At 66.9% G+C, this 15,109-nt stretch overlaps 1 protein-coding gene across 1 annotated transcript; it reads left to right on the forward strand.

Annotated features, from left to right (window-relative positions):
- Window positions 1-74: 74 nt before the first annotated feature.
- On the forward strand, window positions 75-14,848 carry COL11A2 (collagen type XI alpha 2 chain; the record flags this gene model as incomplete). The annotated part of the gene is given in 57 exon segments (XM_075490577.1): window positions 75-131; window positions 134-153; window positions 272-358; window positions 577-633; window positions 808-861; window positions 984-1,037; window positions 1,130-1,183; window positions 1,605-1,658; window positions 2,118-2,171; window positions 2,282-2,326; window positions 2,512-2,565; window positions 2,676-2,720; window positions 2,921-2,974; window positions 3,093-3,137; window positions 3,268-3,321; window positions 3,652-3,696; window positions 3,855-3,908; window positions 4,064-4,108; window positions 4,233-4,286; window positions 4,387-4,494; window positions 4,614-4,667; window positions 4,784-4,837; window positions 4,967-5,011; window positions 5,202-5,255; window positions 5,412-5,456; window positions 5,766-5,819; window positions 5,898-5,951; window positions 6,152-6,205; window positions 6,288-6,395; window positions 6,520-6,609; window positions 6,704-6,757; window positions 6,872-6,979; window positions 7,099-7,206; window positions 7,283-7,336; window positions 7,432-7,485; window positions 7,662-7,769; window positions 8,155-8,208; window positions 8,301-8,354; window positions 8,449-8,502; window positions 8,695-8,748; window positions 8,832-8,939; window positions 9,077-9,130; window positions 9,259-9,312; window positions 9,614-9,667; window positions 9,764-9,817; window positions 9,946-10,053; window positions 10,287-10,340; window positions 10,439-10,492; window positions 10,736-10,843; window positions 11,060-11,113; window positions 11,286-11,321; window positions 11,406-11,459; window positions 11,675-11,960; window positions 12,049-12,161; window positions 12,298-12,366; window positions 12,843-13,076; window positions 13,526-14,848. Coding segments are annotated over 57 exon segments (4,049 nt in total), but the record flags the coding sequence as incomplete, so codon positions are not given.
- Window positions 14,849-15,109: the final 261 nt, after the last annotated feature.

Here is a 15,109-nt window from a genome sequence, read left to right on the forward strand (position 1 = left end):
CTCCAAAAACCTCCATTATGGCGTTGACCCCCCCTCCTTGTGTCATTGACCCCCCCCATACCTGTCCCCAACAGGGCAGGGCCCCCCTGGCCGTGCCGGCCTCCCCGGCTCCGACGGGACCCCCGGGCCCCCGGCACCTCCATGATGCTGCCGGTGAGTGGGGAGGAGGAGCTGGGTGAGGGGTGATGGGGTGGCTTCCCCCCCCCAAAAGGTGTGTGTCCCCCCTTTTTTGGGGGGGGGGCACCCATCCCCCACTGTTCGCCTGTCCCAGTTCCGCTTCGGGAGCGGTGGCGGTGACAAGGGTCCGGCGGTAGCGGCACAGGAGGCGCAGGCTCAGGCCATCCTGCAGCAAGCCCGGGTGAGTCTGGGGGGGGGGGTGGGGGGTGTCTCATGGGGGACCCCCCCCCCCCCAGGACCCTCCGATGCCATTCCCAAAGCTGCTCCCACCCCATGGGTGCTGGACCCAGGGGTGCCCGGGGGGTCGCATCCTGCACCCGGTGCCCTGGTTCTGCCCCCATATCCCCCCGGTGAGGAGTAACCCCCCCCTCTCTGCTTCTCCCCCCCCCCCCCCCCCAGCTGGCCCTGCGGGGCCCCCCCGGACCCATGGGGTACACCGGCCGCCCCGGACCCATGGTGGGTATCGGCATCTCGGTGGAGTTTGGGGTTCGGGGCGGGGGCGGTGGTGGCGTGGGGGTGGTGGTACCATGGCGTGGGTTGGGGAGGGGTGAGGGCTGTGGGGTGGGGGAGGTTTGGGGGTGTCTGTGGGGGGGGAAGCCCCATGATTGCCCCCCACACTCTTGCTCGCAGGGCCAGCCTGGCAGCACCGGCATGAAGGGGGAGTCCGGAGACTTCGGCCCCCAGGTGAGCCCCAAGAATGAGGGGGTGGGGGGGAGCGGACCCCGATGACCCCCCCCCCCACCTCCGCCGCCTCGTGCACCTCGTTATCTGGAACCTCGTTAACGCTCTGCCCTCCCTCTCTCCAGGGTCCCCGAGGTCCTCAGGGCCTGACCGGACCCCCGGGAAAGCCTGGCCGGAGGGTGAGTTTGGGGGGGCTGGGATGGGAAGGGATGGGGGGGGGGGGGGGTCCGCACCCCCTCTCACCCCCTCTCACCCCCTCTGTGTCCGGCAGGGCCGACCGGGGGCTGACGGCGCACGGGGGATGCCTGGCGATCCCGGCGTTAAGGTAACGGCTGGGATGCTCCCGAGTGAGCGTTGGGGTCCCCTCGGATCCCCCCACTTGGTCACCGGGACCCGGAGCACCCTTGGGTGCCCACCCGTGTCCCAGGAGAGCTCTGCTGGGGACCCCCACACTGGGCCGGCAGCTGGTGGCCCCACGGCGGACTGGGATGCGGGGATCCCGTGGGATCAGGGCCGGGATCGGCGTGCGGATCCTGGATTGAAGAAGGCGATTCCTTGGGGTGGGGGGCAGCGCCGGACCCCCTGCCGTGCCGGGGTCCCTCTGTGGGGCTGATCCCAGCTGATCCCAGATCCCAGCTGATCGCGGATCCCGGCTGATCCCGGGGAGCATCCTGGAGGTCCCCCTGCTCCGAGGGGTGTCCTCGGTGGCACCTCGGTGACATCTCTGTGTCATCCCCCCCACCCAGGGTGACCGCGGCTTCGACGGGCTGCCGGGGCTGCCGGGTGACAAAGGCCAGCGGGTGAGTCACCGCGATCGGGGGGGGGGAGGACACGGCACCCCTGGACCCCCCCGCTCCTGCCTGCACACCCCGCTGCCTTCACCCTGCCTCCACCCCTGGGCGTGCCTGCCTTGGGGGTACCCGCAAACCCCCCCCCCCCTCCCTCCGTCTTCCCCGGGACCCCGCCGCCGGCTGCACCCGTAAACCGCGGCCTGAGCAAACACCGGCACCCGCCGTCACCGCCAACGCCGCCAGCCGCCTTCCCACCCCTCCGGCCGGCACAGAGCCCCCATTCACGGCCAGCTGCCCGCGCACACTGAGCGCATTCACGCCGCCCCGCTGTCGCTCAACGCCCCCTCTACCTGCTGCCCCCCGCGCCCCCCACTGCGCCCACCCACCCCCACCCCACCCCCTTCGCACCCCCTGGCACCAGCCCGGCGTGGCCGTACCCAACGGCTGACCCGGGTTTTTGCCCCGTAGGGTGAAACCGGTTCGCAGGGCATGCCGGGACCCCCCGGCGAGGATGGCGAGAGGGTGAGTGGCTCTGGATGAACCAGGCGTGGGGACACCGGGGTGGGACAGCCCGGATCGCCCCCATCCCTGCTCACCGACACCCCCCCCCCTCCCCCTTTGTCCCTCCACAGGGTGATGACGGAGAGGTGGGACCCCGAGGACTCCCCGGAGAAGCGGTACGGGGTCTTACGCCCATGGCGGGGGTCTCGCGCAGGTCGAGGGGGAGGACGAAGTCCTGCCGTGGCCTGGCGGGGACGGCACCGTGATCCTGGGCGGGGGGGGGGGACATCACGTTCTCACCACCTTTGGGAGCAAAGACCCCGCCCCGGGTGCCCCCTTAACACCCCGTCTGCTCTCACAGGGACCCAGAGGTCTGCTCGGCCCCAAAGGCCCCCCGGGAATCCCCGGTCCCCCGGTAAGTGCCGTGACAAGACCCCCGTCCCCGTCTACTCCCAAACCCGCTGCGTCGTGTCCCCCCCTCCCCCCCCCCCCCCCCCCCCAACTCAGCACCCATCTCCTCCGCAGGGCGTGCGTGGCATGGACGGTCCCATCGGTCCCAAGGGGAACCTGGTGAGTGGGGGGCAGCCAGACTGTCCCGCCTGAGCGCTGCGAGCTTCCCCGCAGCAGTGTCCCCCAGCACTGTCTCTCCATGGGTTGCCCCCCCCCCCCCCATGACACCCCCACTAGGGACACGTGATGCCCCACTGGAGACACCGGCGTGTCCCCAGTGGGGTCCTCGAGCACTGATCCGCCATGTCTGACCGTCACAGGGGCCGCAAGGGGAGCCTGGACCCCCCGGTCAACAGGGGACCCCAGGAACTCAGGTGAGCACCCCCATTTTGGCTGGGAGCTGAGCCCCCCCCCCCAGCCTCCCTCCCCCTGGAGCAAGGCGGGGGGCACAGGGAGGTAACTCCCCCCCCCTTCCCCATCTCTGTGTTTTAGGGTCTCCCGGGACCTCAAGGTGCCATGGGACCTCCTGGAGAGAAGGTGGGTGCCGGGTCGCGAATCCGGGGGGGTGCACGGGGAAATGGGGGGGGGGGGGGACGACACGCACACACGACATGAGGCTGCTTCCCGCCCTTGCTGCCAGCGCTCACCCCCGCTCCTCTCTCTGCAGGGTCCCCAAGGGAAACCCGGCTTGCCCGGCATGCCTGGCTCCGACGGACCCCCCGTGAGTACCCCCCCCATCACCCCCGGGCAGTGTCACCCCGCTCCCGGGCACTGTGTCCCCCCCCCCCCCCCGAGTCCCCTGCCCTGGGGCAGGGATGCATCCAGCATCCGAAAGATGCTCCGGCCACGCGCCAACCCTGTCTGACCCCGCTGTCCCCATGTCCCTCGCTGTCCTCATGTCCCCCCAGGCTGGGACGGAGCCACCAAGGGGGCTGGTTGTGGGGCGGGGGGGGGAGACGCGGTCTGGGGGGGGATGCGGATGGGGCTGCGTGTCTGTGTGCCCCAACTCAAGGTCTCTCCTTGTCCCCGTCGTCCCCTCTTCTGTCCCCAGGGTCACCCCGGGAAGGAGGGACCCCCCGGCACCAAGGGCAACCAGGTAAAGCACCACGCGGCCGGACGCATCCCGCTCCCTGGGCTCTGCCCCCTTGTGGGGGGGCAACGGGCAGCCCCGGCCCCCCATCTGTGGGGGGGTCCCGTAGTGGCCCCCCTGAATGTCCCCTGGCGCACGGTGCAAACCTTTCCCTCCCTCCGCAGGGCCCCTCGGGTCCCCAGGGACCCATCGGCTACCCAGGCCCACGCGGTGTGAAGGTCAGTGACTGATTTTTTTTTTTTTTTTTGGGGGGGGGGGGGGGCGGGGGCGAAGTGGGTATCGGCCGACACCGCTTTTTGGGGAGAAAAACGGGAGAAATCGGGAGCTGTGATGCCTCCTCACGCCGTGGGTCACCCTGCGCCTCTCTCCCTAGGGAGTAGACGGTATCCGGGGGCTGAAAGGACACAAGGGAGAGAAGGTGGGTGTCTGTCCCCGTGCCCCCCACCCCGCTGGCGGGGTGGTGGTCCCCGGCCAGCAGCCGGGCTGCGTCGTCGTCCCCTGCCCGTCGATGCCAGCATCTCCATCCTCATCCTCTCCCGCAGGGCGAGGAAGGCTTCCCCGGCTTCAAGGGGGACATGGGCGTGAAAGGAGACCGGGTAGGTGCAGGGGGGGCTCCCTGACGTCCCCCCAGGGCTGCTGCCCCACCTGGATCACCCTAATGCCCCCCCACCCCCACCCCCCCGGCATCTCCCGCAGGGTGAAGTCGGCGTGCCGGGCTCCCGGGGTGAGGATGGACCCGAAGGTCCCAAGGGGCGGACGGGACCCACCGGTGACCCCGGTCCCATCGGACTGGTCGGAGAGAAGGTGAGGGGACACGGCGAGGGGATGGGGACATGGCGGGGGGGCAGCGTGCCGCTGCAGCGGGGCCAGCGAAGACCCCCGCGGGCACCTCGTGCCGTGCCCCCATCACGTCTCTCCCACAGGGGAAGCTGGGAGTGCCAGGCCTGCCCGGCTACCCGGGACGTCAGGGTCCCAAGGTGAGCGTGGCGGTGAGCGTGGCTGCCGTGGGGCTGCCCCATCTGCCAGCAGCCGGGGGGCTGCCCCACATGGCCCCCCCTCAGCACCGCTCATCCCAACTCCTCTCCGTCTCCAGGGATCGCAGGGTTTCCCCGGATTCCCGGGCAGCAATGGCGAGAAGGGCGCGCGGGTGAGTGACCCCCGGCTCGTGTCCCCCCTCGGGGACCAGCTGCAAAGCAGAAGGGGGACACAGACACCGGGCGGGGTGTCCCTTGCCCTGTCCCCCCCCCATGTGTCTCTGAAGCACTCTCTCTTATAGGGCCTGTCCGGCAAATCGGGGCCCAGGGGGGAGCGTGGCCCCACGGTGAGTATGGGGCAGGGTTAATTGTGGGGGGCTGTGCTCTCCCCCCTTCCCACACCCCTCTCCTGGGGTGCCCTACACCCAGCCAGGCTGGGAATGGGGGGCCCAGCACCCCCCAGTCTTGGGGGGGAGGGTCCCTGGGTGTGGGGGGGCTGATGGACCACCCGTCACCCCCTTCCGCCTCCTCCCGCAGGGTCCCAGGGGCCAGCGGGGACCACGAGGAGCCACGGGGAAGTCAGGGGCAAAGGTCAGTCGGGGGGGGGTGTGTGTGGGGGCTGGGCTGGGGTGGACTCACCCCAACCTTTGTGCGTGTGCAATCGCACACGCGTGTGGCAGCTCCGGCACAGACGTGCGCCGGAGCCGGTCACCCGCTGGGCACCCAAACCCTTCCTCGCTTCCCCAGGGCACGTCTGGCAGCGACGGCCCCCACGGCCCCCCAGGTGAACGGGTAAGTGGGTGTCCCAGCCTGGATTTTGGGGGGGGGGGGGGGGGGTGTCCCAGCTTGCACGAGCACCCTGGTGCCATCCCCACCAGCCACCCACCATGCCTGTGCCGGGCTCTGTGACCCCCCCTGTGCCCGCCGTCACACAGACCCCCAGGTCACCCCGTCACCGGTGCACGCAGCTCCGTCTCAGTGCGACCCTCGTGCCGGGCGGGGGGGGGGGGGGGGGGGGTTGGTGAAGCTCTGCTAACGAGCTCTGTGTTAATTAGCACCGTCCCCTGTGTGCTGTAACTACCCTGCTCTTCTCCCCTCTAGGGCCTGCCAGGACCGCAGGGACCCAATGGCTTCCCAGGACCCAAAGGACCCCCTGTAAGTAGTGGGATGTGTGTCCCCCCCGGCATGTGAAGTGCCCCCGGTGCCGCTCACCCGCTGCTCCTCTCCCCGCAGGGCCCCCCCGGCAAGGATGGGCTTCCTGGCCACCCCGGGCAGCGAGGAGAAGTCGTAAGTGTGTCTATGTCCCCCGTCCCTGCCGCACTGACACCCATGTTGCCCCTCAAGCCGCTCTCCTGTCCCCGCCACTTGTCCCCAACCCCCCCCAGCCCCCTCCTCGCCCCCCCTGTCCCTCCTCAGGGACATGCTGCTACTCCCAAGCTACTCCTGGCTTATTCACAAGCCCACCCCCCATCTCCTCTCTCCTCCAGGGCTTCCAAGGCAAGACTGGCCCCCCCGGCCCCCCCGGGGTGGTGGGACCTCAGGTGAGCTCAGCCTTGCGTGGGTGGGTGGGGGGTCCCCAATTCCCTCGGGGCTGCACTGACTCTTGCTCCCACCATGTGCCAGGGAGCCGCTGGGGAGTCGGGCCCCATGGGGGAGAGAGGCCACCCGGGCCCCCCTGGCCCCCCAGGAGAACAAGGGCTACCAGGACCATCCGGCAAGGAGGGCACCAAGGTGAGATGGCGGGAGGGTGGTGGGTCGGGGTGGGAAGGTGCTGTGGGCATGGTGACGGTCCCTGGGGAGTGGGATGGGGTACCGGGGCGTGGAGCCCCTCCCATCTCACCCCCTCTCACCCTAGGGAGACCCTGGCCCCACCGGCTCTCCCGGGAAGGACGGTCCCGCCGGCTTGCGGGGTTTCCCCGGTGAGCGGGGTCTGCCTGGCACCCCGGTGAGTAAATCTCTTCTTCGGCTCAGCTGGGACCCCCCCCAGCCCACCCCACCCCCCGACAGCATCGCACTGACACACCCCCCCCTCCCCGCAGGGCGGCCCAGGGCTGAAGGGCAACGAGGGACCGGCGGGACCCCCAGGACCCGCAGTAAGTGTCGTCGTCATCGTCCCCGCCATGAGCCCTGGTGCCGTGTTTGCCGTGGCCCCATGGCTCACCTCGGGCTGACGCCCCCCCCCCCCCCCCCTTTCCATCTTCCCCCAGGGCTCCCCTGGGGAGAGAGGTGGCCCGGGGCAAGGTGGTCCCGTTGGCCCCCCGGGACGACCAGGACCACAGGGACCACCAGGCCCCGCCGGAGAGAAAGGAGTTCCTGTGAGTGCTCAGGGACATCCCGCTCGCATCCCGTGGGGAGAAGCAGTGGGTCCGGGAGGGGTGCAAGGGCGTGGGTGCCTGCACTCCTCACACCCCCCCGCCTTTTCCCATCCCTCTAGGGCGAGAAGGGCCCCATGGGTCCCGCTGGCCGGGACGGCGTTCAGGGTCCTGTGGGTTTGCCTGGCCCAGCCGGCCCCCCCGGCGGCCCTGGGGAGGACGGTGACAAGGTGAGGTCCTACCCTGCCCCAGTGTCCCCGTGCGCCCCGATGTGCTGGGGCTCAGCACCCTCCTTCTCCCCCCCAGGGCGAGGTGGGCGAGCCGGGACAGAAGGGCAGCAAAGGCAACAAGGGCGAGCATGTGAGTGTGACCGGTGCACCCCTGCCCCACCAGACCTCGTCCCCGCTGTCCCCCGGGGCTGTCCCCACCTCACTGACCCCTTCCCTCCCTCGCAGGGTCCTCCTGGTCCCCCCGGGCCCATCGGGTCGGTTGGGCAGCCCGGAGCCGCCGTGAGTATCCCGGAGGCAGGGTAACACCGCGGTTGGGGACGCGACATGGGAGGGGGGGTCCCATGCCACCCCTGGGGCCACACCGAGGAGGGGACAGTCTTGGCGAGGAGATGTCCCTGTCCTCTGGTCTAGTCCCCGGGGGTGAGCGGTGGCTGACCCTCCTTCCTGCCTTGCAGGGCGCTGACGGGGAACCGGGTGCCAGAGGTCCCCAGGGACACTTCGGAGCCAAGGGTGACGAGGGGACGCGGGGCTTCAACGGCCCCCCTGGCCCCATTGGGCTCCAGGTGAGCAGGTGCCCCCCCCCCACCCCAGCACCCCACGGCCGCCCCCTCGCTCCAGGGCAGTGCCACTGCACCCGTTCTGCCTGTCCCCAAAATGGGGGGGGGGACACACGGACATGCCCAGGAGGGGCTGGGGGTTTGGGTGCCCAGCTGGGGAGCATCCCCTGCTGCCCCCATCCCACTGTGCCCCCCTGCCCGCCCCCCGCCCCCATCCAGCTGTGTCAGGGCTGTCTGTACCTCCTGCCTGTTGCATCCAGATGTGCCCAGCCCCCCCCCCATTTACCTTTGCATCGCCGTTTGCCCCCCACCAGCCAGTGCCCCACATCTCCCCCCCCCCCCCCCCCCCCCCGCTGTGCCCCCACCTTGTTAACACTCTCTCTCGCCCCAGGGTTTGCCGGGTCCGGCCGGTGAGAAGGGTGAAACGGGTGATGTGGGCCCCATGGTAAGTGACCTTGGTTCCTCCCGGCCCCGTGTCGCTCTGGGTGGGGGTACCCCAGGAGCATCCTCACTCTGTGCTTTCTCCCCCACCCCCAGGGCCCACCCGGCCCCCCAGGCCCCCGTGGCCCAGCTGGACCCTCTGGAGCTGACGTAAGTGACCCTGCTTTCCCCCCGTTGCCCCACTGTCCTTCCCCATGTGGGGTGCTGGGGTGACCGGCTCTGCTCTCCCCCCACCCCCCCACAGGGACCCCAGGGACCTCCTGGAGGTGTTGGAAACCTGGGACCTCCTGGTGAGAAGGTACGTCCCTGGACATCGGGGTTCGCTCCCTGAGGGGGGGCGGGAGCCATGTTAGCGGGGCGTAGAGGTGGGGCGAGGCCATGGGGCCGCAGCGGGTCTACGGGACGCGGGACCAATTCGGAGGGCTTGGTCCCAGAGGGGGGACGGGGTGGCATGGGAGGGGGGTTTGACTTCTCTTTATTCCCATTTCAGGGGGACCCTGGTGAATCGGGGGCCCCGGGAATCCAAGGGGAGCCAGGAGTCAAGGTGAGTGATAGCAGGGACACCCCTGCATCTGTCCCCGTCCCCCGGCTGCCCCTGCCGGCCGCTGACCCCATCTTGCACCGCAGGGCCCGCGAGGAGAGCGAGGGGAGAAGGGAGAAGCCGGAGCTGCCGGTGCTGCCGGGCCACCTGGAGGGAAAGGGCCCCCCGGCGACGACGGGCCCAAAGGCAACCCCGTGAGTGCCGTGTGTCCCCCAGAATGTGGGGGGACACGGGGAGGGAGCAGGGTGGGTTCGCTCCAGGAAGGCGTTGGGACCCCTTGGGCGGGGGGAGGTTCGGGGTCCCCTCAGGCTAGCAGCTCTCTCTGTTTCAGGGTCCCGTTGGCTTTCCAGGTGATCCCGGACCCCCAGGTGAAATGGGTCCCAGGGTGAGTGTCACGTCCCACCCGCTCTAGGCTTCTCCCACCACTGGAGGGGGTTTCCCTGGGAATGAGGTTGGGATTCAGGGGGCGTGTGTAGGGCCTTGTGCTGACTCCAGGTTTTCCCTTCCCGACAGGGCCAGGATGGCGCCAAGGGCGAACGCGGGGAGGACGGCGAGCCCGGGGAGCCGGTGAGTGCCCTGTTCCAGCACGTCCCCCCGTCACTGTCGCTCTGGGCAGGGATGTCTCGACCAGATCCCCCCGTGAGGCTTCGGACTGGATCGACCTCCCTGTTTCGGGAACATCAGGGAGTGGGGAGTCCAGCCTGTCCTCCCTTCTGTGGCCATCGGAACTGGTCCCCCCGGTTCTGGGACCCTCCCATCCCTCTGGGTGCTCCTCACGTGGCACGGGATCCTCCTCCCTGCCTTCCTCTCCGTCCCGTCTCTGGGACAAGGCCAGCTCGCTCGACTCCCTTCTCTTCTCCCTCCTTAGGGCTCGCCGGGTCCGACAGGCGAGAACGGTCCTCCCGGTCCCCTGGGGAAGAGGGTAAGTGCCGGGTGAGCCCGGCTCTGGCTGTGACACATCCCATGCCACCCGCCTGGATATCCCTGTCCCTCACCGCCCTGTTTGTCCTCTCCGCAGGGCCCAGCCGGCTCCCCCGGCCCCGAGGGGCGTCAGGGCGAGAAGGGCGCGAAGGTGAGCGATTCGGTGACCTCCGCTACGCTGTGGGCCAGCGGTGCCCCATGAGGAGATCCCAGCGGTGCTGATGAGCTCCGTGCGCCCGCATACGGGATTGGGCTCACCCGGTTCCTCTGTCCCCACAGGGAGAACCGGGCGCAGTGGGTGCTCCTGGCAAGACGGGTCCTGTGGGTCCCCAGGGCCTTGCTGGGAAGCAGGGCCCGGACGGTCTCAGAGGTCTGCCTGGCTCGGTGGTAAGTGCCAACGTCCCCAGACAGGGCACCAGGGTCCTGTGCCTGGGCTGAAAGCACAGCAGGGTCTGCTGGCACAGGACAGAGGAGGGGCGAGGGTCTGACCATCACCCTGGGAGGGGACTGGGACATGTCACCGTGCCCATGGTTCATGGAGAGCTGCCCGGGGTGGGCGCTGCCACCGGCAGCACCGACTCTGAATCGGTGGGACTCATCTTGTCACGTTGCCTGCGCAGGGAGAACAAGGCAAACCAGGGACTACAGGCCAGGCTGGGCCGCCAGGACCAGTGGTGAGTGTGGCCCCCTCTCCCCTGCCGCAGCTCCCCGAGGGGAGGTCCCCAATTTTATGCTCCCCACATCTCACGTGCCTGCCTGTGTACCTCTGCAGGGTCCCCCAGGTCTCCCCGGCCTCAAAGGTGACACCGGTGCCAAAGGAGAGAAGGTGAGCAAGGTGCAGCGAGCGACCCGTGCTCTGGGTCACTGCTGTGCTCAACACAAGTCGGGGACACTACGGCACCCCGGTGTGGGGCATGCCCCACACTTAGGGGCCAAGACCCTAAACCCTGCTGTGCAGCCAGCACTGGGTGGGCTGGTTCCTATAGGTCACCTGAGTACTGTCCCCTGCCGGGCACCCACTACGTCCCCCTTCGTGGCCCCGTGCTGATCTCCACTTGTGTCTTCCCAGGGCCACCCTGGTCTCATCGGCCTGATCGGACCCCCAGGGGAGCAGGGGGAGAAGGGAGACCGAGGTCTCCCCGGCCCCCAGGGCTCCACGGGGCAGAAAGGAGAAACTGTGAGTGTGGGGCCTGGGGAATGGGGGAACTTGGGGGGGATGAGGATGGGGTTGTGGTTGGGGGGGGATCCATGCAGGTGGGCACTATAAAAGTGGGGAGCAGGGGTCGACTTGGGGGGTTCTGGGAGTGGGGAGCCCTGCAGGGTGCTGGGGAAGGTGGGAATGGGGCTGTCCCGGTTTCCTCACGCCAATTTCGGCTCTCCTCCTGTCATGCAGGGGATCCCTGGTGCTACTGGACCCATCGGCCCCGCTGGTCCCCCCGGACTTCCCGTGAGTGCCCCCCACATGCTGCCGGTCCATGCCCCTCCCTCTCCAAGCCTCACTGCTCACTCACTCCCCCTCTCTCCTCCTTGCGCCTGGGGTCCCAGTTTCCCTCCCTGTGTTTGTGGGGGTGCTGCTGTCCCCCCACCCCACCGTGCCAAGACCTGGTCTTGCTTTGCAGGGCCCAGCTGGTCCCAAAGGTGCCAAGGGAGCCATGGTAAGCACCGAGCCGGTGCCCCCACCCTGCCACCACCTTCAGTCCTGCCCAAGGCTGACGTCTGTGAGTGTCTCTTTCCTCTAGGGCCAAGCAGGACCCAAAGGTGAACGTGGACCCCCAGGACCCCCTGGACACCCGGTGAGTGGCTCAAGTGTTGGCGCCAGGGAAAGGATGACACGGGGGGGGGGCGGGATGTAGGAACAGCCCCTCGGTAGGTAAAATGACACCCAGGAATGAACACGGAGGGATGGCTCCTATCTCAAAGCGTGAGCATGGGGCGGTTTGGGGCCCTGGGGAGCAGGGCCTTTGCAGCCCCCTATGCTCGGGTGCTGACAGTGCTGCGTCTGCCACAGGGCCCCCCCGGGGAGGTGATCCAGCCCCTGCCGATCCAGCTGCCCAAGAAGAGCAAGCGCTCCATCGACGCCAGCAAGCTGGTGGATGAAGAGGAGGGTGAGGACGGAGAGAGAGCGGCCGCCGACCAGGCATCTCGTGACTACGCTGATGGCATGGAGGAGATCTTCGGCTCCCTCAACTCCCTGAAGCAGGAGATAGAGGGGCTGCGGCGCCCGATGGGCACCCGGGACAACCCTGCCCGCACCTGCCAGGACCTGCAGCTCAGCCACCCGGGCCTGCCTGATGGTGAGCCGCACCGGCGTTGGGTGGGGGAAGGATAGCAGTCAGCGCAGCAGCACCGTCCCATACGCTGACCCCTCTCCTCCCTGCGCAGGCGAGTACTGGATTGACCCCAACCAGGGCTGCGCCCGAGACTCTTTCAAGGTTTACTGCAACTTCACAGCAGGCGGGGAGACCTGCGTCTTTCCCAGCAAGGACATACAGGAGGTGAGCAAAGCGGGGGGCAGCTCGGTGTGCAGGGTCCCAGCGCAGCCTCGGGAGGCAGGGTGGCGGGGATCGGCCACGAGAAGAGGGTGGCCTGGGGTGCTCCCCGCCTCGCTCATGGCTGCCTCTCCTCTTCCAGGTGAAGATGTCAGCGTGGGAGAAGGAGGTGCCCCAGCGGTGGTTCAGTCAGTTCCAGGAGGGCAGCAGGGTAAGGATGCTGCCGGCTCGCGGGGGTGGGCTAAGGCCCCTGCGGCACTGGGTGAGGCCCCGGGGATGCGTTCCGCCTTTCCTCAGGTCTCAGATGTGGTCTGAGAACACCTGCCCGCGTGTCACTCCCACGCGCCCTCCTGCATGAGCCCCTGGCACACCCCCCTGCCTTTCCCAGGCACCCTGCCTGCACTCCGACTTACACCTTATTGCCCTCTCCTATAACGCCCTCAGTGTGCCCCCAGCCGCTTACCTTGGTGCTGTCTCGGGGGTGGCTGGATGCCTCTTTTCCTCTGTTCCCAAGGAGAAAGAGAAATGTCCCCCATCTGGCCTTGAACCTGTCAGCCCTTCTGACCATCATCCCTTCCCCAGCTGCCTCCTCCAGGGGGGTCTAGATCCCAGCAGACCCCCTCCAGCCCCACTTTTGACACACCTCTGGCCACCAGCCCCCATTTAACTTGTCTCCTGCTCCTGCAGTTCTCCTACACGGACTCGGAGAGCCAACCCCTCGGCGTGGTGCAGCTGACCTTCCTACGGCTCCTCAGCGTCTCTGTCCGCCAGAACTTCACCTACCACTGCCACCGCTCGGTGGCCTGGCACAGCACCACGTCCGGGGACCACCAGCGTGCCCTCCGCTTCTTGGCTGCCAACGAGGAGGAGCTCAGCTACGACACCAGCCCCTACATCAAAGCTGTGATGGATGGCTGCATGGTGAGCGCGGCAGGGGAGCAAGGCAGGGGTGGGCAGTGGGAAGAGGGACGTAAGTGGAAGCAAGAATACATGGGGCTGGAGGAGTCACAGGGAGAGAAAGCTGAAGAAAAAGGGATGAGTGAAGGCACAAATGGGTAACAAGGAGAGAGGAGGCACTAGAAGGCACCAAGATGGAGGGATGGGAGAACTGAGAAAAGGCAGGACCTTTCCCTTGGGGGTGCTATGAGTGTAAGTAGGGTGCCCCGGAGAGGGATGATCCAGTGAAATGCCATGGTTCAGGGAGAAAGGGTGGCTGGACAGAGACACTCCAGGGTCGAGCCTGGGTAATGCCGGAGCAGTGAAGGCTGCTGGATAAAGAGAAGGGTTTGCTCTGCGTCAGCCTGTCCCAGGCTGGTGCTCCCAGTGCCCCCCAGCTCCTGACCCATCCGCCTGCCTCCCCTCCCCTGCAGGCACGAAAGGGCTCCAGCCGGACGGTGCTAGAAGTGAGCACGCCCCGCCTGGAGCAGCTCCCGCTGTTGGACGTGCGCGTCATGGACTTTGGCGAGCCTGGCCAGAGGTTCGGGTTTGAGGTGGGCCCAGTCTGTTTCCTCGGCTAGGACCAAACCGTCACCCTCCCTGCCACACCCTGGCCTCCAGTGGGGCAAACCTTGCCTCCTCGCATCCCCCCACCGCCTCCGAGCGGCGAAGCAGCAGGACCCACCTCCCCCTCGCATCACATCACCCATCTGCTGCTGTGAGGAGCCGAGGTGCCAGCCCTGCCCACACGCACCGAGACCGACACGCCGCTGCTGCCGCCCCCACGGGGGCCAGGGTCTGGAGAGATGCCAAAGAGACTTTAACGCTTAGAATAAATCTATATTTTAATATGTAGAGAGACAGAGAGGAAAATTTTTAACGGATCCACTGGCTACCTCCCTTGGCACCCAGCAGTGCTCCCTTCCTCCCAGTATCTCCCTCCGAATCCCAGTGCTCTTTCCCAGCATTCCCAGGGCTTATTTTCCATGCTCCCCCCTCCCCCGCGCCCCACCACCCCAAGGGGAACCCCTCGAGCAGCACACCTGCCAAGCAGAGGGAACAGTACTCGGGTTTGCTCTCTGTCTGGAGAGCCGAAGGGTTTTAAAGCCTAATGTGGCGAGCAAGCCCGGGACAACACTGGTAGGCTGGTCGAGCACCGCTAGCACGTGTTTGGGATTAGCACCAAGAGAGCTCTTGTACCTCTCTCCCCATGTGGATTTGCAGCACGGCAACCCTCGTGCTTCAAAGCTGGTCTCTCGGGGTCAGGAGGGAAAGGACCCAGGGACGCATCTGTCCCCAGGAGCGTTACCTCCTTTGTGCGCAACCCCACAGCAACGGTCGCTGTCCACCTCTGACAACGCACCGACCTACCTGGGCTCCGTAGTCTGGTCCAGCCTGACTCGTATAGGTGGAGCGGCCACTTGACTTCACTACTCTGCTAATCAAGGCTAATTAATTTGAAAAAAGCTTCCCTGTCCCATCAGGGTGCTACTTCTCTTCCCTGCTGCACCCGGTAGCTCAAAGGGGTTCCAGTCCCTGTCCTCAGTCCTACCTCCAGTCATTGCAAATCATCCCTCTTACAACAGGCGTATTTAAAAAGCCTCCGACAAAGCCTATCCCTAGCCGTGGAAGGAAGTGAGGAAGAAGGACGTTGTGTTTTTACTGTGTTTTTTATTTTTTAAATTAATTATATTATTTAAAGGAGTGGATACAACCACCAATACTGGTCCCTGCAGCGTAATTTTGGATTTCCCAAAAAAAACCCAAAAAGTGAATTTCTGCATGGAGATTAACCCAGCCCAGTGCTTGGGGGAGGAGGGAGGGGAGGAAAAAATAATTAAAAAAAAAAAAAGTAAAAAATTTTTTCCTTGGTGCTGTCTGATAAAAAGAAGTTTAAAGGGGCACCAGTCTTTGCTTTTTAGTTTTCTTAAAAAGCAGAGGTGTGCCCCCTGGTGCTGAGCCGGCGGCCTGTATAATGTTTTGTAAGTAATTTTTTAAGTTGTATTGTAATATATCAT

This window comes from Mycteria americana, unplaced genomic scaffold, assembly GCF_035582795.1.
Source record: "Mycteria americana isolate JAX WOST 10 ecotype Jacksonville Zoo and Gardens unplaced genomic scaffold, USCA_MyAme_1.0 Scaffold_79, whole genome shotgun sequence".
Taxonomy (NCBI): Eukaryota; Metazoa; Chordata; class Aves; order Ciconiiformes; family Ciconiidae; genus Mycteria; species Mycteria americana.